Below are 26,407 nucleotides of genomic sequence, written 5' to 3'. Positions count from 1 at the left end.
CATATAATTTTGAGGATTTATAGGCCACCTCCACCCCCAGGGCAGTGTTTTTAAAAGTATGGATTATGATCCATTAGTGAATCATGAAATCAATTTACTGAGTCATGACCAGCTTGGAAGGAAAAGGAAGAAAAAGAAGAGAGAAAGGGAAAAGAAAGGAAGAGAGAGGGAGGGAGGAAGAGAGGTAATGATAAGTGTTATTTCCTGGCATGTTTTTTTTCAGTTGCAGTGTGTATCTGTGTGTCTGTGTGTGTGTGTACACATGTTCTGGGTCAACATGTAAAAGGTAGTTTTTTTTGTGCATTGCCATCAAAATAATTTAGAAAAAAGAAATACCCTGGGGGTTCATGGACCCCTGATGCAAATGATTAAGGAGGAAACTGTCATCTTACTTGGTTGCCAAGATCCTCAGAAAAAAATATTACCTCTTATGCGAGTTTTAAATGGAAGAGGGATTTGTGTCAAGACAGCGTGCTGACAGTATGAAACTGAATGCTGAGTCTGAGTATTCCAAGAAATGAAGTTCGATGGGTGCAGGACACAAGGAGTGCTGTGGGCCCCTGCAGCTAGGGGAGGCCCAACTTCATTCTCAAACCAAAGGAGGCCGATTCAATGATGCAGGAGCTAGGTTAGGAACTGGGAGCAGGTTAGAAAGCTCAAGGAGAGTCATGGCCATTTGGAAGAGCCCTTTGGGAACCAGGAAATGGCACTTACAAGGACTCCTTGATGGGACTGCTTGATTGAAGACCCTGCTAAGATGAGCAGCGTTGGACCAGCTGACTACAGGGATGCTGGAAACAAGAATCACATAAAAACACCAGTTGTATTTTTATATAATCAGCAACCTGTAGATTGCGATAGAGACAGTGAGTGGCTGGAGTTTCCCAAGGCTCAGTGTATGCAGGATGAGAAAGTAAGACAAGAGAGCTGAGACATGCATGGGGATTGGCTGGACAGAGAAGGAAAATGAAGTGAAGAAGTGTGATGGGGGAGATGGACTACGGGAAGTCAGAATGGTGGCAGCTAAACCTCAGAGAGACCCCAAAGTAGGCAAAGCAGGATAAGGGAATGAGCACCACAGTGGTAAGAGGCTGGGGACGGGAGCAGGATACTGGAGTCTGAGATCTTCAGTGGGAGCGCAAGCTCCTGAGGGGGGTCCAGGGTGTGGCCACTGGGGAAGGGTGGCCAAAGTAAAATGAAAGTAAAGATGGTTCCAATGAGAAGCCAAGAAGCTTTGAAGCTGGGGGGAGTAGAGGGTGGGTTATCCACGTGGATCCTGATGTGATCTGGGCTGATGCTGGCATGGAGTGTAAGATGTTGAACATTTCAAATCCTCAATAAATGAAGACAGGCGACTGTAAAGTCAGAAGGTGACAGCAACAAAGAGGAGGAATCTCAACAGAAGAGAATTCTTTGTATGAGGGTGAAAAAATTAAGGTAGCAGGGAGAAGCAGAAAAATTCAAAACAGCTTCCCACCCACACATTTCAGGTAGTGGCAAGGAACATGTGACCCACTGCAGAACCCAAAATACTACATACTAAGTCCCAAAATAGCCATGCTTGTTCACCCTGTATCTTCCTCCTCTTCCACTTAGAATCTATTTTCTCTCCTCTTTTTTGTACCCAATCATGCACAGGGGCAACAGGGGCACTGTTCCAGCCAGGACGTGGCAGACAAGGAAACAGCAACTCAAGCTGTGTGTCTTACTCCATCATTACCCAGCTCAATCATTTAATCTCTGTTTGCCTAAAGTTACTCATCTAGAAACAGGGCTTGTGATATTCATTGTCTTCATACCTATTGGCTATTTAGAAAAATATGAGAGTCAAAGCAGGAAAGTGTCTTAAAGGGCAATTTAATTCCTTAACCTTACTGGTGGAGCTTAAAGCTGAAGAGGTTGTCAAATCCTAAAATGAAACTTTAAAACTACTGGTTACTAAATTTGACTAAATGATTCTTCTCTGAGCCTCAGTATCTTATCTGTAATATGAGGGAGATGGATTAAATGATCGTTACTGATCTACCCAGCATTTATTTTAGTTATTTGCTTCTGAGAGATTTCTCCTGTGCTCCAATGCCTAATGGCATTTCTTTGGCCAAGATTCCCCCAGCCTCAACCCACCATACTATAGCTATTCATGACAATGTCCTAATGCCTGACGATCCCTACAGATAACTGGCTTCCAGCAAATGTTTGGTGAACAGGTGAGTGTTAATGGTCACGCAGCTGTAATAGCAGCTGCCCTGAAGAAGGGTCTGGAAGAGAGCGATGGGGAGTCTTCATGTCAAGGAGCACACAGGTCCTGGCACACAGAAGGCACTCAATAATTACTCTTGAGTAGATGAGTAATCTAAGAAGTCTATTGGAAATTTTAAAACTCAGTACACAGATGCAAGAAATTCTCAACACCCATCTCAGACCCAGTCCTCTGGTATAAATTTACGTGAATTAAATGAAAGGTAGGTGGAAACCAAAACATTATTTTCAATATTGCCATCATGAGAAATGTAACAGTCACTGAGAACAGGGAACATGACAAGTCCCCGAGACAAATTCATAGTATGCCAGCTTAAAGGCAAATTCAGAAACATAGCCCACGGTATCTAAATTTTATGTAATACAGCCCACAGTGTGACTTGGGTCTGTGCATTTTTTTAAGGGCTGAAACAAAACCAAAACCACAATTGATTCAATCTGTACATGTGAGATTTGAAGAATTCCATAAAATTCTTTAGAATTCTTGCCAGTGTACTTAAATTTCAAGCCCCCATGAGGACCAAAAGACAAGTCAATTCTTGTTACCCCCAGTAATTAGAGCTTGGATGTAATTATCAACTTAGTATGTATGTGAAACCTGAAATGGGGAGACACAAACATGGGCATCCTGATGGCCACAGCCACGCCCATACCCCTTTGTGGCCAGATCAAACTACAGAGGTGATGGATGCAAAAGCCCTCTGTAAAGCATGCAGTGTGTGCTTACCGGGGAAAACTGCTTTATCTCATCCTCAGGCCTGGGCCATGGCTCACTGGGAGGGAAGGAGCAGGCATGGTCAGGGGAAGCACTTCACGCAGTAGTGGGCAGAGCACAGGCCTCAGGATCCGAGGCACAGATCCCACAGCATTATGCTCTGTGGTCCCAGCCAAGTTATATCACCTCTCTAAATCTCAAGTTCCCCATCTGTAAAATGGGAATAATTATAGCCATATCTCATAAAATGGCTGTAAAGATTAAACACCATAATAAGCATATTAGGCATGCAACACAGTGTCAAGAACATCAAAAGTGATGACAAAGGAAATGCAAACTAGTACTTTCACTGTAACTTCCATGTTGTGGAGTTGTTTAGTAAAGTATTCAACAGTTTGAAGTAATTCAAGTAAGAACAGTTTAAAGATCATTTCATCCTGCAGTTTCCACTGTGTGATGTGGTGAGAATACATTTCAGAAGCAAAATGCCAGCTTCTCTTTTAAAGATTCTTCTGCTAGTGCATGATTCTCTAAGACTTGTTCTGGTAAAAGTCAACAATTTGGAAGTTCCCAGAGGGCCTCCATTACCACTCTAGGCCATGGGAATCCTAGATCACAGACACTCAGCAATGGTTGGTCTTTCACACAGGTTCTTAGCATTAGGACCCACCAGCCCACCCTTACTGGAACCCAGAAAAAAACCTGAATTTGACTGCCCAGTCCATGAGGGATAAAAATTAGATGAATTCTTTTAACACTTATTCTCTGCACCACTTATTCTGCATCTGGATACTTTACCTTTCATATCCAATTAGCCATTTTCATGCAATCATGTCCTTGTGTATATATTCCTTAAAAGCACTACTGATACTACTTTGGAAACCTCACCTAGCACCAGCCTTACACAGCACATCATGCATGTTCTGCAAGTATTTGATTGGTTGATTTCTACATATTTGTAAATATCATTGACTCTTAAAGATGTGCTGTACCTGGAAGGCCAGAAATCAACAAGCCTGTCAAAATTATTGTTGAATGTGACATTATGGCAAAACAGAAATTCTTTTTCAATTAATATTAAATTCAGAACAGATTATTAAAATTCCTTCTTAGAGATGGCCTGAGATAAACAACTAACCAGTGAGGAGGTGTAACTCCGGGGAGAGGAAATCCCTGGGCAAAATACTTCTAAAACCTAAATCAGTCTTAGGGAGAAGTAAAGTTTAAAACCCTTTTATTCCTTACAAACTGCGGTCCGGGGCCGTTTCGCTCTCCTGCTTTGGCAGAAGAGAGACCTCCCCCCAGTCTCTCAGGTTTAAATAAGCCCTCGGTAGCCCAGGCAGTTACCCACTGATAGGGAGATGAACTACTTCTCCCCACCCCTTAGGAATGCCTGTTCATATGGAGATGCACTAAAGCCAGGGGGGATATTCTAGAATATTACAATTTTACCCACAGGAGTCAAAAATCATTTCCTGTGGGCACGAGTGGGGCTAGCTCTCCCAGCAAGGGCTGGCTTTAGGACGCTGTCAACCAGAAAGCAGACCCCACAGGCAGATGAGCCACAACAAAGCAGAGCTGGGGCACCACAGTCTGTGACCGTGATAGGGCCACATCCTCCTTCCTCCTTTGTCTTTGTCATTCAGAATTCACAAAACTGAGTGACTACACTATGAAACGATTCCCAAAGTTCAGGAAGAGATTAAAACACAAAAAATAAAGCCAAGGTGGGCACAGGTGACAAAGATATCATCCTAATGCATGCAAAGCCAAAATAAACCCTGGGGTGGGAGAGCAGATGGCCAGCGGGCAGCAGAGGGAGCCTGGGGGATTCAGAACGACAGCCCTAGGTGGCATTCCATCAGGGAAGATGCCTATTTGTCGGAGGTGATGTCCATGTCACCAGATGGCCAGCTCACTGCCTAGAGTCTCAACCACAAGGTAAGCTAGATGACATGTGAAAATTTTACCTCACCTGAACAAAGAAAACTAGCAGAAGATAAAAACTGCATCTTTTGCAACCCTTGGGATTAATGAGAATAGAAGACTGAAAAGATAAAAATGTTTGAACTATTTTCTAGCAGTTCTTTGGCTGCATGACAATAAACCAACATTTAGAATAAAGAAGAAAGGGGTTCTCCTTTCCCTTCACATCCTGCAAAAATCTTAGGATATTATAAACAGACTGAACTAAAAATTTCTCTTAAAAAAGAAACAATTAGGAGACATAACTGATTATTAAATCTTTAACTCAGGCTATAGGTGAAACACAAAAATTGTCCATAATATGTCAACCAGGAACTTGAATCCACAAAGATTCAGAAACCGTGATGGGCTGGGGTTACAATTGTATTTGTAAAAGGCACACACACACAAAAAGGAATGAAAGACACCCATCCTAAGAATGTTTGTATTAGGTTGCTGGGACTGTGGGTGATTTCTCTTCTTCTAACTTGGCTATGACAACACAATAGCAAACAGTTAGAGCACTATCCATGGCAAGAGAGTCATGGTTCGTTGGTTGGTTGGTTTTTCCTTCCAATACATCACCTATCAATTCAAGGCTCTACAGGCTCGTGCCATCTGTGACTCACCATGTGGGTTCAATGCCACCAGAACTAGTCTGGTTACTATTCTATGGAACAAGTCCATTGATCACACACACATGTCTCACCAGTATGTAACTGCTATAAAAGTTTCTACACTTTAAGTCCCTGTACATATCTCACCACAGGCTGGCAAAAAGTAGTGTGGGCCAGTAACTCTGATATAGAGAGAGTGCTGGCCTGGCATTACCTTTTAATAGCCAGCTACCAAATTCGAACTTGTAATGTTCTAAACAGATAAAGATCCGCATGGTTGAGACATTAATATGGGGAATCGTGGGTGATTTTGCTTCCTTTCAAAATTTTCCTTTAATATTATGAGAAGGTTGCTTTGTGATACATTTTTTAAATAGGAGAAAAATGTTTTAACTTCTAAAGAAATTATGATGAAATTTAGGAAAAGCTTGAAGACCTAAAACTAATGTTAATTCATTACTTGAAGCTTTTAAAGGAAAGAAAGAAAAAAGCTCAAAAGCGAGTGCTACTGATAAGAAGAGCAAAAAGGGGAACCCTCCTACACTGCTGGTGGGAATGTAAATTAGTTCAACCATTGTGGAAAGCAGTATGGAGGTCCCTCAAAAAGTATAATAGAAATACCATTTGACCCAGGAATTCCACTCTTAGGAATTTACCTTAAGAATGCAGGATCCCAGTTTGAAAAAGACATATGCACCCCTATGTTAATTGCAGCACTATTTACAATAGCCAAGAAATGGAAGCAACCTAAGTATCCATTAGTAGATGAATGGATAAAGAAGACGTGGGACATATACACAGTGGAATATTATTCAGCCATAAGAAGAAAACAAATCCTACCATTTGCCACAACATGGATGGAGCTAGAGGGTATTATGCTCAGTGAAATAAGCCAGGCGGAGAAAGACAAGTAACAAATGATTTCACTCATCTGTGAAGCATAAGAACAAAGCAAAACCTGAAGGAACAAAACAGCAGCAGAATCACAGAACCCAAGAATGGACTAACAGTTACCAAAGGGAAAGGGACTGGGGAGGGTGGGTGGGAAAGGAGGGATAAGGGGAAAAAGGGGCATTATGATTAGCACATGTAATGTAGGGGGTGGGCATGGGGAAGGCAGTATAGCACAGGGAAGACAAGTAGTGATTCTATAGCATCTTACTATGCTGATGGACAGTGACTGTAATGGGGTATGTGGTGGGGACTTGATAATGGGGGAAATCTAGTAACCACAATGTTGCTCATGTAATTGTGTATTAATGATATCAAATTTAAAAAAAAAAAAGAAGAGCAAAAAGAATGAGTGGGTTGAACTGAGTCCCTTTAACTCCTCTCGCTTATCTGCTTAAGGTTTTGCCTGAGTTTCCCACTGTGACCAGCAATAACTCAAGTCAAGCTCCTCCTTTTAACACTCATTCAAGGTCCTCCCTGAGATTAACCCAACTCATCAGAAATTCTACCAGCACAACACACATTAATCCTTCCCTCTCACAATACTTCTGTAAATATCTTAATAACCTATGTCTTTTGGCTATGTGTTTATAGTACATCTCTATTTTTATTACATTCTCCCATCTGCTTGTGGGTAGTTTTCTGGCAAAAGGGATTCAAGTAGAGTCTGGGAGAAACAAAGACCATCCACAAAGGTGGATTTCCAACGTTCTGAAGGTCATGTAACAAGGTATATTTCTGTGGGTAAAATTGTAATATTTCCAGAATATTTCATGGGACTTTAGGCATTTCTCAGGGGTGGAGAGTCATATCTCATCTTCATATCAGTGGGTAATTACCTGGGCAACCGAGGGCTTATCTGAACCTGAGAGGTTAGTGGGAGGGTTGGCTTGCTTCTGCCACAGCAGGAGAAAGAAATGGCCCGGACCACAGTTTGTAAGCAATAAATGGGTTTGAAAGTTTATTTTTCCCTTTGACTGATTACAGTTTTAGAGGTATTTTTGCCCCAGGATTTCCTCTACCCAGAGTTACAACTTCATACAAAGGTAATTACACTTCCTGCTACCCAGAACACTGAATTTCCCTTAAACTGCTCTAGGTGAGGTCTTCAGGTGATAGGGTCCCATAATAGCCAGCAACCATGCAGTGCCAGGGATAACAAGATATGGAGGATTTTATTGTATTCCTATGGGGAAGGAAGAAAATACAGTCAATGCCTTCCAGTTAGCCTCAAAGCTACCCCCAAATAAATCAAAGAGTCACAACAATAACAACAAAAAATTGCTTCAAATGTTCCACAAAAACTCAAACTGAGTAAAACCATCAGGCCTTCTGCCCTCCATGCTGTGTGCTGCTAAAAGACATCAAAGTGACTTTGAAAAGTGACACTAACTTTTTTGACAAACAAAAGACAGTAGATCACAATACATTTGAAATACAATTGAGGACAATATAACCAGAATTTGCTGCATAAAGAAAGGAAAGTCTTCCTTTCAGGAGCAACCGTCTATCTACCAAAACTAGAGAGGTTGAAAACAGCTGATTTTTTACCCTAGCAGTCAACCAATAAGAGAAAATAATAAATCTCCTCATGGATATATAGATAGAAGAGAGGTCCTGAAAAACACTGAAAGTGGGAGAGAAGAGAAAAAGAAATTTTCCTTTACCCTTCTTTCTAATCATAGGTACCAATCACTGACCAAATCTTGGCAACCTTTTCCTGAGATAGCACCCAACCTACTAATAGTATTAAGTAATAATACACATTAAGTAAGTGGTAGCTATTATCACTGCCTGGGACAGAAGAGGGATTCATTCATTTAAGCAATAAGACTTGTTGAAGACCTACTGTGGGCTAGGCACGTGGCATACAGCAGTGACCAAAACAGATTAAGACCCTGTTCTGCTACAGCTGACATTATAGTGATTTGAACCCAGGTTTCCTTATCTCTAGGGACTGCCAACTCAAATGCCTAAAGCATTTGAGTTTGTCCAACCAGGTAAAATAAATGAGTTGGGTTAGATACAAACTGACTGTTCACACCTGTCTTATCTTCCATCCAGGCTCGCTCTTTAGTTACGTTTCCCAGTCTCTTTCTGCGGATAGGTGTGGCCATGTGACAGTTCTAATCCACGGAGCATGCGCAGAATGGTGCCTGGCCCTTTCTTCTTCTCCTTCCACCTGCTGTATAGCAGCCTTGGAAGCCACTGACTGAGGGTGTCAAAACCATACAGGAAGGATCCTGGGTCCCTGAGTCAGAGCTTGGTCGACAGCTACACACTAGCCAGGAGAACACTCATTTGGTCTTTATGTGAAAGAGAAATAAAACTCTATGGCTTTGAGCCATGGGGGTTGGATTGTCACCACAGTTAACCCATCTCAGTCAATACATGATTTAATGTATGAAAACTCATCTGTGGCGTGGACAGAAGGCAGTCCTGTGGGTGGTGATCCTGGCAGTGCATCCCACCACTAGTACTAGGCTATCATAAATATTTGTAGGCAGAATTATCAAGAAAGGTTTTAAGACAAGAAACAATATAACAGGATTTCCTAAGTAGGGTGAGACCATACTAGGAGATTCTCTTCCTCACTTCATGCATGCCACAATCATCCTGCATCTATTACGTATGTGTAAGACCCTGTGTTAAGACACATAAGACAAGATCCCAGCCGATGATATAGTGGAAACCTTAGAAACTGTCTGCACACTTTCATGCCTAGAATTTAAACTGATTCCACAATTATCCCACCTTTTAGCATTTTAAGTAGCACTGCTTCCTGCCCGGACAGCCCTGTCTACTTCCTTGTACGCTCAGGAGTTAGTAACCCTTAGTGCTAGTTTGACTCTCTAGTATATTCCTCTCTCTTGCTCTGAGCAAGTTGTCTCACTAGCCACTTAGCTCAATGTTTCTTCTAGCAGACACGGCTATAACAGTATGTATGCATGCTCAGGAATAGTGAAAATAGCATTTGCACATGGATCACACTGGTGAAAGGGTTTCCAGGACCCCAGTGTATCTGGGATTACCTTTTGAGAACTGCTCTAAGGAGCTCACAGTCTGATAAGGAGACAAACCAGTGGACCATCGAGGTGGTACCGCGGGTGGGTACAGGGAGGACAGCATCTCTTGTGGCAGAGGGCACAGTGGGTGCCGGGAAAGGCTACCTGACGGAGGCTGTACTTGGACTGAGTCTTGAAGGAAGTGCTTCAAGTACACAGGGCTGGGAAGGCTTCCCAGGCAGAAAGAATAAAATGTCAGGGGCACAAAAGGGCTTTGAGGAAACTGCAAGTCTGGCTGTGTTGGCAGGTATGAGTTGGAAGTGGCTCATTCATAAAGTATCTAGATTACTAAGCAATGGAGTTGAATTCAGTTATGAGGAGCCACTGAAGGGTTTGAGTAAATTTGTGTTTTATGAAAATCTCAGGATAGAGGGTGAGATTGGCTAGAAGGGGGCCAAGACTAAAGGCAGTTAGGAGGTATGGCTTTGACAAGAACAAAGGAGGAGGGAGGATCTGAAATAAGGCAGCAGAGACAGAAAAGGAACAGAATTACTAGTGTTATTAGCAAGATTTAACTTAATTAATTACTACCAAGATTTAATGGCCACCTAGATGAGACGAAGGAGGAAAAGAAAAGAATCTGGAATGGTTCTTAGACTTACTGCTCCAACAAAACATAGTGGTTACACTCATTGAAATAGTAAGTGCAGCCAAGGAGCAAGGCTCCAGAGAAAATGAGTTCATTTTAAGGAAGAAATGTGGAGTTGTAGCCATAGGCAGAGATATCCAATAAACAGTGGGTGTTTGAGTCTCATCCTCAGGAGAGAGCAGTCTTTTGTGTCATTGGTACATAGGTGGTTGTTGAGTCCGTGAGTTTGGATGAGGCCCCCCAGGGGTGGTCTAGCACAGCAGGGACTGAACACCTGCCCCAGGATTAAGCAATCAGGCCATCACCCATGACTCCAGCCTGAGCCCTTCCCAGGGAGGCTGGAAGGGGGGTTAGTTAGGGAGTGAAGGAGACAATGATGGAGGCAGCAAGAATGGGAGGAAAGAGCAGGCAAGAGCTGGAGGCACAGAGGATCTTTATTTAGTAACTATTGCCCAGGCTGGCAGACAGGTGAGGGAGAAAAATCATATGAGGAATCTGAAGATCTGTGTAGGATTCATAATGCAAATCAGGGCTGTCCTACAGTCTGAAAGTTTGATGCCAATAGGATTTAATTTTAGCTGTGACTCCAGCACATACAGTCCATGTCTCCTCTTCATCTAACTCAGCTGGGTGGATAAGTGAATGTCAAGGTCTCTCTTACTTAACACCACACAATGCCTTCCCATCACTCTTTAGATAAAGGCTTGAGTCCATAGCCTGCGTCGCTGTGATGTGGCCCCTGCTACCTCCCCTGCCTGGTCAATGCTCACTCTCCCCTCCCTTCCTGCCCCCCAGCCACACCCACCTTCTCCCCAGTTTCAAGAAAGTCACACACCTACCCACCACAGAGGACAGTACCCACTTTTCCCTTTGCCCCAAATCCCGGCCTGGTTACTTCCTATTCATCCTTCTGATGCCGGCTCAGATGCCACTTGCTCAGGAAGGCCTGGTCTGGCGATCCCCCTCCTCACTCACCAAGCCTTGCCCAGCACCCCTGAGAGTAGCTATATACTTACTCCTAAGAGGAGCTGACTAACATCTCTCTCCCACATGAGCCAATGCCTGTTTCCCAGACATCACACCCCTTGCACCCAGTATAGTGCCTGCCACATACCACACACTCAGTAACCATGGTCTGATTTAATACATGTAAGGAAAAGTCACTTAGAAAAATAGACATCATTATATAAAACTGCTTTTTAGTAGAAAAACTGAACAGTGGTGGAAAAAAAAATCAAACTGGGATGCCTGGGGGTGGGGGTGGGGAGTGGGCAGAGAACGTCTAGAGAGGGGCCAGAGGGAACTTACTTCCTGGGGGGGTGATGATCATGTCCCATATCTTGACAGGGATTTGGGTGCACACGGGAATATACAGTAGAGATTTCTGTTTTTCTATGTATGTAAAATTTAACTTAAAAAAAAAGAATCATAAACAAATATTGAAGTCTAATCATGGCATGCATGCTGAAGTGTCTAGGGGTGACATGTACTCAAGTCTGCAACTTACTCTGACTATATCAAAAAATAAGAGGAATTAATGGATGGATAGAAAGACAGATACATGATAAAGCAAATACAGCAAAATGTACCATCTAGATGGTTGTAGGTATATGGATGTTCACTGTATAATACATTCAACTCTTCTGTATGCTTGAAAATTTAATAAAATGAGGGGAAAAGGCCTGTACAGTATAGCTGAACATATATTTACATTGTAGTCAGATCTGGTTTCAAATTCCATCTTCTCCACTTACAAGCAATATGCCCTTAGGCAAGTCAGTTTCTTAAACGTTCTCTCAATCTTAGCTTCTTCCCAAGCAAAATGGGCGGAAGTCAGTTCAGGGCCATTGTGGGGATCAAATAAGATCAAACTCTTGACCCAGTGACCAGCACAACAGCAGCTGTTTCATAAACGTTAGTCTTCTTATTCAGAAGTCAATGTATTCACAAACTAGGACAAATCTCCAGTGAAACATAAGAGGATCTTGTAAATTTCTCTTGCTTCATTCCCCAGGGAAATTAAAAGAATAAATCAATGGTGCTATTTTTATAGGTAAAGACACTGACCTTCCATCAGTAGGATGCTTGGAATTCTGTGTCTAAGGAGAGATTGAAGCTGAGGACACTTCTGCCCTCTGTCTCCCTCTGGCCAACACCCTTCATGAGAGCTGGCCGGGGATGGCACAGAGTCACATCAGGCAGAAGGAGGGGGAACATCCGCAGGACTGGAGGCTGTGCATGGAAGCCAAGACTCCTGTCCCCTCCCCACACGCGCAAGGGAAGAGAGCCAGGCACACACACTGTCAGCCAAGGCAGTCACAGCACTACCGTGGCTTTTAGCATAATCACATTAACTGAGAGATACGTTATGATCCTAAATAAAAGCCTTCAACCAATACTAATAGTGTATTATTCAGTATTCAACTGAAAGATGTCTAATAGGCGTGGACTTCACTTCTCTGGGTGGTAAGGTGGGAGAAAGAAGCCCATTAATGACAATACCAAATGAGGAGGGGGTACTGACACCTGGAAGGGAGGAAAAATTACACCTTTCAGTGCCAGACAACAAAACCATTTCCCCTCCAGGAAAATGAGGTCTGACATCTTAAAATAGGTGAAAGGGTTAATTATATGTTTCAAGTGAGACATTACAGGCAAAAGAAATTGTCAGTTTTTAGAAAGCATTTCTGTGTGTCTGCCACACGTAGGACTACATACGTCAAGCTCTCTTAGGCCGGGCGTGCCAAATCTAACTTCCACTCTCTCCTCCTTGAAATCTTCTTTCCTTTTACATAATAATAACCCCACCTAGTTGTTTTAAGCCTAGACTTCAAACTCCCGGGACTCCCGGGACATCCTGCACTTACTGTGTGAGCTGCCTTGCACCTGGTCCATACATGGTCCCGATCCCAGCCACACTGAGCCAACTGTGCATGTCTTCTCACTCCATTTTCATCCTGGTCATTTGAAATTGGCCACAGTCAGGGTATTTATACCAAGGAAATTGCCCAGTGCTACAAATCAGGCTGCTTTTCCTCAGTGTTTTCCATAAAGCCAGATTACGGCACAGGAACCTGATTTTTACTGCTATGTACAGGAAGACACATTTGGGGATGCTGGCCCCAGCCACATCACCTTACTTAAAACTGCCCCCAACTTAAGGCCATGGCTGAAGGAGCAGTTAGCCTAGGAAGTCATTTTGTACTATATGCCCCCTTCCTCTGGCCTCTGCTGATCAGAACAGGGGTAGACTCCTCAGTCCTTTGGCCGGTTGTGGCAGCCTGATTTTCCCTCCTGGGAAATGCAGAACTGGGACAGAGACTGGATGGTGGGCACTCCATTTTAAACTTGATACTGAAAAGTCTTGCCAACTCTGGCTGCAGCAAACACCACAACACACAAAAGTTCTCTGTAAGGTTTAATTATGGGGGAACCAAAAAGCTATGGGGAAGCAGAGAAAGTCAGTCTGCAGAAAGAGGCAGAAGGAGGGACCCAGCCTGCGGGAAAAGAGAGAGGCAAGAGGCCACAGGGTCCACAAGAGACCAAGCCAGTCATCTCAGCCTGTTGCTATTGAGGAAGGCAGTGCTGTGAGGAGAGTTAGATCTGTGAAATCAAACTGAATGGGTTCAAATCCCGCCTCTGACACTTACTGATGGAACACTGAATGAGTTACTGCAAAGTTACCCTGTGCCTCTGTTCTCACATCTGAAACAGGGGGATCATAACAGAACCCACTTCATAGGATTCTTTGTGAAAATCAAATGAGCTGATATAAGTAGTAAGTGCTCAAAAATGCTAGCTATTATTTCCATCAATTAATTATACTGTCTACAAGGTCTGCTTATATTTTATTCCTTCTCTGAATACATCACTTAAGATTCCCCAGTGGCCTGGGGCCCCACAGTTGAGCTAGTTTTAGTTGAATAGGTTTGTAATCTGTCCCTGAAATCACAGAATAATGAAAAATCCCTGAACCAGAGTGCGACATTTAGCAAATCTCTTCTCAACCCTCTCTTAGGAGCAAAATGAGACTCAAATAAAAACAGAGAGTGAAAAATTCAACAACTGTGAATGAAGATCTCTACCAAAGTCTGGGAACTCATCTCTGCAGGGAAAAGTAAATATATTACATTAGGCATAAGGATGGACAATCACTTGTTTAAAATAACATTTTTATTGCTGGACTAGAGACAAGAAAGCATTCTCCATCCACTATAAGACTTAGTTTCTTTAGGACTTTCCAGGTTGATAAGTGTGTTCACCTCCAGATTAATAAAATAACAAAAGCAAACTGCCAAGAACAGCTCTATGGCACTGACTTTTTAACACACTTCCATCCAGTTTAATTATACTCAGAATAATGCTTATAATCCAGAGCATACTATTCTTTTCAAAACAAAGACTCATTGTTTGATAATGAAGCATGTAACTTTAGAGATGTTTTTGCTCAGCTCTTTTTGATAAGGACTTATACGCTCACTGCTAACTTCAACACATTTCCTTCTCAGCCTTCATATTTTCTTCAGCCTTCTTTGATTGGCTGGTGATGTTTGTAAGTAAAAAGACAGGTGACAGAGAAGCAACATGCGCTACAAGGGATAGAGGTAAAGGGGTGGATCTGGGAGTCCCAGTTTCATTCTGTCATTAATTCTGTATTTCATGACAAAAGAATAAAGTTAGAAATATGCTAGACCTTCCTATTTACTCGTACTACATAAATAACAAGATGTTTTGTGTTTCTGACTTCAGGAGACTTTATTTTGAGCTAAGAATAGATTTAATGTATATAAATCAAAATCGAAATTGAATTCCCCTCTTGTGGTTAGGATGCATTAGGCAAAGTCTCGCCTGAGTGGACAGATGGCAGGTGCAGCAATGACCTTGAGCTGAAAGCTTGAGGCAGCTACTTGGCCTTATTTATGTCTACATTAGTTGGTTTAAACACAGTGTTTCTCTCTATTTTATTTGGTGTTTAAAAGGGTCCACGATTTTCCTTAAACATCTATGGAAGTTTTTCCTAGGGAAGGAAGCCAAGGAATAGGAAAAATAGGAGAAATGGTCTAAGAAGATATTTTAACTCTGTAGGTTGAATCCAATCTGTGGTTTTAAAACTGTTTTCTTTTATAGTAAAGGCTTTTCTATGTTTCAGGGAGAAATGCAAATTATCTTATGACAAAATTTACTTAGCATGGAAAGATGGTCACAACCCAGTGTTAAGTGAAAAAAGCAAGGTACTAAATATCACACCCTTTATCTCAAAAAAATTAAGTGAGGATATATATATGGATAGAAATATTTGTATGAAAAATGGTCTTGAAGGATCCATTATATTTGCTTGAGAGCACAACTCCAGGAAACAGTAATGGGGTCAATAGGCCCTTTTGCATTCAACTCATCCACTATGTATTGTTTGAATTTAATAAAGTATATATTATCTGTACAATTTTAAAAAGCCATTGAAGATTTATCTGGGTTTTAAGTTGGAAACATGACAACAAAATACGGGAAAACGCTTCCCTTTTCAGAATGATAGTCCTTGCCCAGGCTTGCCATTAATGTAGGAAGAAGTAAGAAATGCAGATATCCTAATCTACCAAAACATCGGCCCAGGGCTCATAAACACACAGCCTGGGGAATGAGGGAAGAAGGGAGGACCCTGAGGCTGCCATTCACAGATGGGAAAACTGGGCCTGGAACAGTAAAGTGCCTTAATAAATAGCCAACAGTCAGCCAGGGGAGACCTGTCTCCTGAATGCATCCAGTGGGACTTCCCTCACCCAGGCTATTTTCCCTAGACCTTAAACCAAATTAATATCCTAATGTCTAGGAAGTGTCCACTGTTAGCCCTGAGAATGAAGAAATGTACTAGACATACCTGATACTTTTTATTTTCCTACAAAACCCTTGAATGACCTTCAGTCTCATCTCTAAGACCATAGACCTTAGGAAGAAATAATACCAGTGCTACCCAAACACTTCCATAAAACAGAAGACAGAATACTTCCCTACTATTTTATAGACCAGCATTACCCTTATTCCAAAACCTGACAAAATATTTCAGGAAGACAAAGCTACAGACGAATATCCTGTATGAACATAAGATTTACAAATTCCTAATAAAATATTTGAAAATCAGATCCCACTGGAACATACATCACGACTAAAGCAGAGTTTATACCAGGAATACAAGGTGGGTTCAACATTCTAAAATAACCTAGCATCTTTTTACAAACTAAAAAAGAAATTCTTGTGATGATTTCGATAGAGATAGCATTTGACAAAAATTCAATATCCATTCACAAAAACAATTCACAGCAAACTAGGTATAGAAAGGAACTTACTCAACATGATAAAGGACCTCTACAATAAAAACAAAACAAAACAAAACAAAACTAATGATATACTCAATAGCAAAAGACTGAATGTTTTCCCCACAAGAGAGCAAGGCAAGGATGCCCACTCTCCCCATTCCTATTTAACAATGTACCTAAAGTTCTAGTCAGTGAAATAAGGTAAGAAAAAGAAATAAAAGGCATACAGATTTGAAATGAAGAATCTATTCACAGATAACAACTTTCTATTCAGAAAAATTCTAAGGACTCTACAATAAGCCACTAGAACTAAAGTGAGTTTACAACGGGCACATGAAACAGTTATTATTTTTTAAATCATATTTCAATACATTAACAAAAATTCTTAAAGTATTGTTTACCAAAGCATTAAAAAACAAGAAATACATAAGTACAAAATTTGTATGCTGAAAATTATAAAACCTTGATGAAAGAAAGGAAAGAATACCTAAATAAATGAACAAAGATATGCTCATGGATCAAAACACTCATTATTATTAAGATATCATTCTTCTCCAATGAAATCTTAATAAAATACCAGCAAGCTTTTTAAATAGAGATTGATAAGAAAATACTAAGATCTACAGGGGAAAGTATAAATTCTAGAATCCAAAACGGTTTTGAAGAAGAAAAAATTTAGAGGATTCACATTACCTGATTTCAAGGCTTATTACAAAGCTAAAGCAGTGGAACTCAATCAGGGGCAATTTTTACCCCCTAGGAGATATTTTGCAAGGTCTGAATGTACTTGGGTTGTCACAGCTGGGGAAGGAGGAGTTACTGGCATCTACTGAGCAAAGACCATGAATGCTACTGAACACGCTTCAAGGCACAGGACAGTACCCCACCAAAATTTCCCACCTAAAATGTCAATAGTACCAAGCTTAAGAAACCCTGAACAAGAGAAATCAGACAGTGTTTTATTGGCATAAGAACAGAACTATACATCAGTGGGACAAGCTAGAGTCCAGAAATAAACCCACACATACATGGTACCAAGGTAATTCAATGGAGCAAGGATAATCTTATAAATGACACTGAAACAATGAAATATATCCATTTGAAAAAAAAAACATTAACCTTGACTCTTGCCCTGCACCATATACAAAAATTAACATGAAGTAGACCACAGCTCTAAAAGTAAAAATAAAACTGTAAAACTCTAGGAGAAACTATAGATGTTTGTGACCTTCCAGCAAATAGTTCTACCCTAGGAGGCAATAAACAGAAACCTTGTATTTAAAAACTGATAAACTGGAATTAATCAAAATATAAAATTTCTGGTGTTTGGAAAACACTGTTAATAAAATGAAAAGACAAGTCAAAGACTGGGGGGAAATATTTGCAGAAAGCATGTCTGATAAAGGACTTGTATCCAAAATATATAAAGGAAGCTCAAAACTCAATAAGAAAACAAGCACTCCAATTTTCTAAATGGACAAAAGACTTCAACAGACACTTCCAAGTAGAAATATAGATGGCTAAAAAGAATATGAAAATGTATGCAACAATAACATTACTAGTAATTAGAGAACTGAAACTAAAACTACCATGAGAAGGCACTAAAAAACTATTGGATAACTTAAAAAAAAAATTGACAAAAACCAAATGCCAGTGAGAATATAGAGGAACAACTAGAACTCACACATTGCTAATAAGAACATGAAATTGTACAGCTACTTTGGAAAAGAATTTGGCAGTTTTGTATAGGGTTAAACACATACCTAATGTTAGATCCAGCAATCCCACTCCCAGGTATTTACCCAAGAGAATGAAAACTGCTCACACCCAGATTTTTATGCCAAAAACCAGAAGCAACCCAAATGCCTATCAAAGGCTGAACAGATAAGCAGTGGATACCACCTCCCAATCAAAAAGACAGAACTAGAGATGGAAATGTGCAATAACCTAAGAGCATTATGCCAAATGAAAGCAGTCAGACACAAAATTTTACGTGCTGTATGATTCCATTTACATGCTCCTTGGGTAAAGGAAGTTTTACAGGGACAGAGAACAGGTTGATGTCTGTCAAAAACTGAGTGTGGGGGTCGGGGGAGAAGACTGACTGCAAAGGAGCAGGAGGGAAAATTTGGAGAGAAAATGTTCTGTATCTGGACTGTGGTCATGGATCCATGATCATGTGCATCTGTCAGAACTCTTCATGCAATACACCTAAAAATTTTACTATACAGATTTTACTGTATATAAATTATAAATTAATAAAATTGTCTTAAAAAAAGAAAGAAAGTGGTGCCTCATGGGTGTGTTCTTTTTGTACAGCATGACATTTCAAAAACCTAAATTAGCTGGTGATATTTAAAAACAGGATTTTAAATAAAGATCTGGCTTTTCTCGAGAAGTCAGAACTTTGGCACCCCAAGTCTCATTTCCTCACAGGCTGCAGCTGAGCAGAGATTGCCTCTTTGGACAAAACAGATACTTAACGTCCTGTCACACCCCTTCACCTGACCCAATTCACGGAATTACCTTGCCGACCTGACCTGCCACTCCATCTACGGAGTAAGGGTTTCCTGTCCTGGGCTACAGATTGCTGGAGGGCAGGGGCCAGGCCTGGCTTGTTCTCCACTCTATCTCCAGTCTCAGTTTGGCCTGACGCATGCCAGGGGCTCAATAAATATTGCCACCTTCTCACCAGCTATATACCTGACATTTACAATACCAAGATTGCTAACTGCTCCTTTGGTCCCCGAGTCCCCAAAGCAGTCACCATCCAAGGCAGCCATCCCCAGACCTAGAATAATGTGTCCCTCTGTGTGTTTAGAAGTCCCTGTAATGTGTTGTTAAGCAACGAAAATGTTGTACGGTCATTCCAGCTATTCATTTTTGTCCGGAGAAGAGTAGAGTTGTTGTTTGTTTTAAAAAAAAGAAGAAAAGGAAAGAAAAAAAGCACAATACAGGCTTGAAGGTTAATGAAAATGAAAAAAGTAGTGTGCACATTCATCTTGAATATTCTCAGATCATATTCTAGTAATTTAAGACTTCAGATAAGTAGGCTTCTGAAAGAAACTCTGCTTGTCATCAGCATTTCAATATCTCAAAGTTTCCACAGTGATGTGCAGTTTCAGAGAAGGGTGTGGGGCAGAGAGGAGGTATCTGACTTCTGTTTTATGTCAGTATCAAAGGTGTAGTGTTACTGTTCCCAAAATATTCTTCTCCATGTATGCGATGGGGAAGGAAAGGGAGGCAAGGTTTGGGGTATCTCACAAATATCTTTGAAGCACTAATGATTAATAGTGAGAGTAAAAAGTTGAAATACATTTTATTGGATTGTGTATATCTGTAAAAATCCACCAAATCAAACACTCCTATATATCTTTAATGTTAAAAATGAGAGTACAAACAAAATGTGATTATATCCCATCTTAACTTTCTCTTGACACACTTCCCCTGTTACTCTCCTTGCCTGTATAGATTAGACTTTCAAAGAGCTGTCTTTTTTACTGTCCCTGATTTCCCTTCTCCCTCTCTCTCTTGAACCCACTGCAATAAAACTTTTGTCCCCTCTGCTCTCAGGGCCCTCAGACACACCCACATCTCCAAACCCAACGTCCATTGCTTGTCTCCATCTAGCCTTGCTCAGTCTCTTTTGCTGGTCCCTCTCTCTGAAGCCCTAAATGTGGCAGTATCCCGGGGCTCATTGCTCATCTGCCTTCTCTATACTCACTCTCTAGGTTTCTTATCCACTCCCATGCTGATGGCTTCCAAATTTATATCTCTGGATGAGTGTCTGCCTGGAATTCCAGACAACTGTGTTCAAATGGCTTGCCGACATCTCCACTTAATTGTTCAGTAAACATTTCAAACTTAACACACCCCAAGACAACTCTTTATTTCCTATGCCTATCCTGAGCATCTTGCAACCGTCCCCATCTCAGTTAATGACAACTTCATCTTCCCAGCTGCTTGAGCCAAAAACCTTGGAACCATATTGGTTCCCTTTCCCTCCCATGACACCTCTAACCCATCAGAAAATTCTATTACCTCCATCTTCAAAAGATGTCCTATCTGGTCTCCCTGCTTCTACCCTTGGCTTTGCAGTCTTTTATCCTCACAATAGCCAGGGAAATTATTTTAAAACTGATCATGTCACCTCTTGCTGAATCTCATTCAATATAAAATATCAAGTCCTTACCATGCCAAAAAGTCCTTCATGATCTTGCCTCAGTTTTCCCTTAGACATCATTTCTTACATATCTGTATAAATCTACTCACATCTCACCATGGATGCCTTAACTCCACCACTCTATGCAAACGAGAGCATGTGTGAGGGTGCGCGCACGCGCGCGCACACACACACACATAGAAGTGATATCAGGCATCTCACAATCCCTTACCCTGATTTATTTCCCCCCATCATCCAACCTACATTTATTGTCATTTGTTTATTGTCATTTGCTACTCAAAAGTCAGGTCAATGATTCATCAGCATGAGTATCACCCAGAACCCAGGCCTTTTTCCAGAGCTCCTGAACCAGAATCTGCATGTTAACAGGATCTTCACATGATCCACATGCATGGTGAAGTTTGGAAAGCACCACACTAGTTCCTAACTGCCATGAGAATGGGAGCATGTTTTTCATTCACTTGTAACCTCAGAAAGCTGAGGCGTTCAAGATACACTGAATGAATAAATGAATGAACAAATGAACTGTCACAACTGTTTCAAGCGGGCCTCCAAGTTGATGATGTACACAAGGTTGGAGAAGGGCAAGAACGACATCTTAGGTCAAAATTTCCTCCCTCATATATTGTGCTAAATTAAAGATTTCCTAGTATCAGCAAACCTTTCTTTCAAAATGCAAATATATTCCCCAAATGAAGCAGTCATTCACAACTTACTGTGGATTGTTTAAGTGAGATGACTATTCTAACATCTAAAGAACCAGTAAACGGAGGGAATAGGAGTGTAAGAAGGCTGAAAATTTGTTAAGTCCCTACTGGGTGCTGGGTAACAGGCAAGAGGGAAACAAAGATAAATCAGGAACTTACAAATTGGTGGGAGAGGCAGAAGACCCTTCAGAAGAGGGCCAAGAACACCCTATGGGGAGGGCTTGGGGAAGCCCCAGGCAGTGAGAGTCTGGGGCCCTCCTCCTAGGGCATCCTGTGCTGTGGACCCTAAGAACCCTTTAGTTGTCTTCTGCCTGACATGCCGCCATCAACCCCATTAACATCTAGTCTTCCTTCAAGGTCTCTGCTCTCCCAGAATTAACTGTTTCTTCATTTTATTAGCTTCAATCACATCAATAGTGTGTATCGTTCTCTTCATGCAGGGCTTCTACAAACTGCCTTATCCTTATTTGCCTCTGTGTCCCCCTACCCCAGCACAGCACCTGGACACAGCAGATGTTCAGTTTCTGCCATTGTATAAGAACAGCTAGCATTCTTCGAGCATTTATGAAGTACCAAGCACTATTTTAAACAGTACGATGTATTAACTCATGTAATCCTCGCAACAACCCAGTGAGATGAGAACTGTTATCAGCCCCATTTTACAGATGAGGGAACCAAGGCCCAGAGAGGCCAGGCCACATAAAGGAACAAGCACGGCACCTGCACCTAACAGGTACATGGAGAACATTCCCCAGCATGAACTGAATAGATGATCAGTAAACAGATGAGGCAGTCAAATTTGAACTTTACCATTCTGCCTGGAGCCCCAAAGGCAGAAAGAAACAGAGGGTGTCAGAGCTCGCTGCTATAAAGAATTCTCTTCCACATCCAAAATAGAAGTTGCTGCCTGGGAGGAAAGGTTCTGTGGAGATGGAAGTTAGGAAGGGAAATCTGAGAGAGGACATAGGCAGTGGCCTTTCCTTTACGTGGAAAAGAGAAGGAACCTCAGTTCCTCAGGAACATTAAAGCGAAGAACTCGGGTGGAGTGGATGGAGGTGGACTGGGAACACACTGCAGAGGCTCCAGAACACAAAGGTTCTGAGCTGCTGCAGCATTTTCCTTTCATCTGTTTTTCAACCAAGACGGATGTGATGGATGTCTGGCTTAGCCTTGCTTAGAAAACAAGGAACAACAATGATGCAAATGCCATAACTGTAGCAAACTAGCTCTTTTAGTAGGATCTAAATATCATAGGTTTGGCTTCCATGCAACTCAGTCTCAGACACATTCTGCAGTGAGTGATGGCCCCAAGCTTCACCTACCCTAAGGGAAATGCAAATCCAGGTTCTAAGTCAAAGGCCCCAGAAAAGTGTCATCCACTCTCCTACCTCCCTCCAGACACTGTTTCCTTGTACAAGCCCCCGGAGATGCCCCGCATTCAGTCCAGAACTCACCCACCCTGCATGGAGCTGCCTCAAGGGGCAATCAGAGAATAAACTAAAGCAGGCAGAAGACAAAACAGGGAGTCCAGGGCTTCACTTTTCCATTGAGAGAGAAACAAGTCGGAAGCTGAATCAGCAGCAAACCCACTGGGAAGGCCAATGGCAGCCTCTGGATCCACAAGTGAGCTGGACCACAGGAAACTGGTCATCAAGAATGACAGAAGAAAGGGCACCCTAAACACACAGAGGAAGCAACCAGTCATTCCAACAAGAGGGGAAAGGAAAGAGGACTTTGGGGAACAACATCAACTTAAATGATTTTTACCATCATTTTAATCAAAGCATCTTTCCTAGCAAGCCTCGTGATCCCCACACTGAGAGAAAAAGGAAACAGGACACCAGGGCTAAAGCCAAAAGATACAGATCAAAAGTCCACTAGGCTCTGGCAGTCTGAATGAAGAGCCAAGTAAAGTCACACAGGTTCAGAAGGATCTACACACAAAGGTCAGAAGGGGCAACAGGTATTCAAAGCTAATCAGAGGAAATCATCTGACCATAGGCTGAACAGAACAATACACAAAATCCAAACTTCACAAACCACTGATGGTTGAATAGGTTTTGGTATCTGTACTCAAACAACATCCACAAGTTAACATCTCATAAAACAGTTTACAAAATTATCAAGGAACTGATTAATTTTAAATGTGATTCAGTTTAAAAACTCAAAGCATGTTCCTGATCCAGTGAATACTAATGTACATATGTCTGACTCCGGACTTAGCTTTCAGCCACTATACCAAATACGTATCACTGAAAACTGCTACAGGCATTAAAACTGGGGGCTAAGATTCTTCAGCGGCTTTTCTCAGGTCTCAGGCACACATACAAAGATTACCAAACTTGTTAACCACTATCATCAGAGTAGAAAATCCTGGACAGTAACTTGCACATATAGATGCCTCCTGTCAGTGACCCTTTAAGTGAATCAAAGGAAAATGAGCTTTAAATTAAGTTGTTGAGGATAGGAAATATTTTTAACCTGAAACCCTCTTATCTAACAGTTTGAGCACCTTCATAATTAATCAAATTTGGGGGAAAGGGATACACTGGGAAAAAAGCAGTCCTCATGAGTCCTTGCCAAAAAACACAAAAATACAGGATCACATTAACTGAAGTGAGAGCTGTTATGTCTTGATAAATGAAATGTACCAAAAGCCCAGAATTTCATCACAAACAAAAGCCTGCCCTTTGCAAGTGCCATAGTAATCATTCTTATTTCAAAGACAACTGCACAGTAAGTTTTGAAGCACATTAGCAGAATAATCCTCACACCCAAATACCCAAATAGTCACAACAGATTTCTCTAAAATTATCCAAGGAATTACAGAAATCAACTTCCTGAAGATTCTTGGGGGTCTAAGAGCCAAGAGTGATTATTTTTAACTAACCTCCTGCAAACAGTGGATTATATAGTTGATCAGTGCCTGGATCCCTTTTTAGGACGCAAGCAATTATTTAGGTACCTCTATCCCAAAAGAAAAGGGGTCTCCTGTCAGCACAGAGAGGGAAACGTTATATGGGAAACCGACATAGGAATTGCCTAAAACTCTCTGTCAATTTCATGCAGTTAAAACAAAGTGGACACTCAACAGGAAGTCCAAAATATAGTGGACGCCCCACCCTGAAATGTGTCCTACTAAAACACATTCGTTTTAAGGTGTCCTAAACACGCCGTGTCTTTAAATAAATGACGCGTGCCTGCGGGACCACTTAGGAAGGATCTGCAACTTGTCCAGAAAGAAGAAGCGAATGGACCTTTTCTACTTCCCCGCCCAACGGTACCTTCCCGGGAGACAGATTTCTGATAGTTCGCCTGCTCTTGCAGCAGCAAAGAGCAGAGAATATCCCAGCACCGGTGCTGCAAAGTCGCCTCCATCCACTACCACCCCGTCAGGTGCTGGCCCCAGCACGCGGCCCCGCTCCTCCAGAAACCTTCACCGGCGCAAAGCAGCCTCCAAGTGCTTACCCTGCTCAGCCAGGCAGTGCTCGGGGAGGGCCGCCAGCAGCAGGAGTCCCAGCAGCAGCGGCGGCGGCGGCGGGGGCGCATCCTGGGACGCCGCGGCCCGGAGACCCGGCGCCGGCCCGGAGCGCCTCACGCCCCTGCCGGCCAGGCCCGGCCCGCGCGCCCCGGGCCAGCCCCTGCGCCCCTGCGCCGCCAGCCCAGCTTCCCCCAGGCCCTGGGGCTTCGCCTCCTGCGGAGCCATGGGGACGCTTCACACATCTAGGCCGCTGCCTCGCTCCGCACCGCGCCGGGGAGCCCAGCTTTCGGCGCCCCGGTCCTCACCGGGCATCTCTGGCCACGGCGCGGGCGCCGGAGGGCGGGGGCGCCGGGCGACGCGACTCGCTCGCTCGTCCTGCCGAGCCCGGGGCGAACTCCGGGGTTCACTCCGGGAGCGGCAGCCTCACCCGTGCAGGGGCCGGGGCCGCATGGAGCCGCGGCGGCTGCGGCCCGGGGTTCCCACGCTGCCTGCCGCCGCGCGCCGGCGCGCCCGGGCAGCGAGGGTGGACGGGCGCCGCCCGGGCTCCCACCCCGGGCCCGCTCCTGCAACCGAGGGGGCGAGGCTCCGGGAGCGAGGGCTGGAGGCCGCGGGGCGCGCTCGGGACCCTCCCTCCCGCCGCTGGCCGCTGCCTCTCCGCCCCGCTCTCCTCGCCCTCTCGCTGGGGCTCGGGGTCCGGCTCGGCTCCGGCTCCCGGACCGAGAGCGTTACTGCAGCTCAGAGCGGCGCCTCATTGACAAAGAACGCACGTAGCCGCCCGAGCGGGCGAAGGAGGCGAGGCAGCGCGCGCGCGCATCCCCGCGCGAAGGCACCGCGCGCCCCCCGCTCCCGCGCTCCCGGGAGGGGACCCTCGCGGCCTTCCCGCGCCGCGGAGGTCCAGATGGGTTGGGGGTCGGGGGAGCGGGCGCTTCCTTCCCCCACCAGTCCCCCATCTGGTAGAGGAGAGATCCGCAGGAGAGATGGTCCGGGCCCCAAAATGGGGGGTATATGGTCGTGGTCAACGTGCTGAAGAGGCCAGAAAGCTCTTCAGCCTGTATTTTGGAAAGCCCTTTGCTGTGGGCGGGCTCGCTTTGTGCTGTTTGTTCACTACTTCTGTGAGGGACCAGCAGACAGACACCTGCAGGCCGGATTTACCCTCTGAGGACCTGAAGCCACCTTGGCCTCCTTGCAGAAACACGTGGACTGAAACACATTATAAATATTTATTGCAGCCACACTATGTGCAAAGCAGTGCACGGCCCTTTAGAAAGACCAGGGGAAGGTCTTCTCATGGAAGTCCTTTCCTGCAAATAGGAGAATTAGGCAGCCGCTCTCAGTGGGACAACCCCACCACCACCACCACCACCCGCTGAACTGGCCTCCTCGCTCCTCCCCTTGCCGAGCAGGTTGCCTGTTTCATGGGAGCTTCATACACCCCTCAGTACATACTTACTGAGGGCCCACTGCTTGCATTAGTGCCGGGGATATAAGAGACGAGCAAAACTCCTGCCCCTGACGTGATGAAGCTGGAACTCTACTCATTCAACAATATTCACCAACTGCCCTT

The 26,407-nt window shown here is 43.3% G+C and overlaps 1 protein-coding gene across 3 annotated transcripts in view; it reads right to left on the bottom strand.

Annotated features, from left to right (window-relative positions):
- The window catches only part of KIAA1549L (KIAA1549 like), a 265,523-nt gene extending 239,710 nt beyond the window's left edge, over nt 1-25,813 (bottom strand). Inside the window, exon 1 of one of the 3 annotated variants that reach the window (XM_037019715.2) lies at nt 24,831-25,813. In XM_037019715.2, the coding sequence (XP_036875610.2) occupies nt 24,831-25,068 (238 nt within the window). In that variant the 5' untranslated portion in view covers nt 25,069-25,813. The remainder of the gene's footprint in view (nt 1-24,830) is intronic. The other 2 variants (XM_037019708.2, XM_073216380.1) reach the window with 2 other exon arrangements.
- Between the last annotated feature and the right edge of the window lie 594 nt (nt 25,814-26,407).

Source organism: Manis javanica, chromosome 11 (assembly GCF_040802235.1).
Source record: "Manis javanica isolate MJ-LG chromosome 11, MJ_LKY, whole genome shotgun sequence".
NCBI classification, from domain to species: domain Eukaryota; kingdom Metazoa; phylum Chordata; class Mammalia; order Pholidota; family Manidae; genus Manis; species Manis javanica.
Note: the sequence above shows the minus strand (reverse complement) of the source record. Positions and strands in the feature narration are given on the sequence as shown.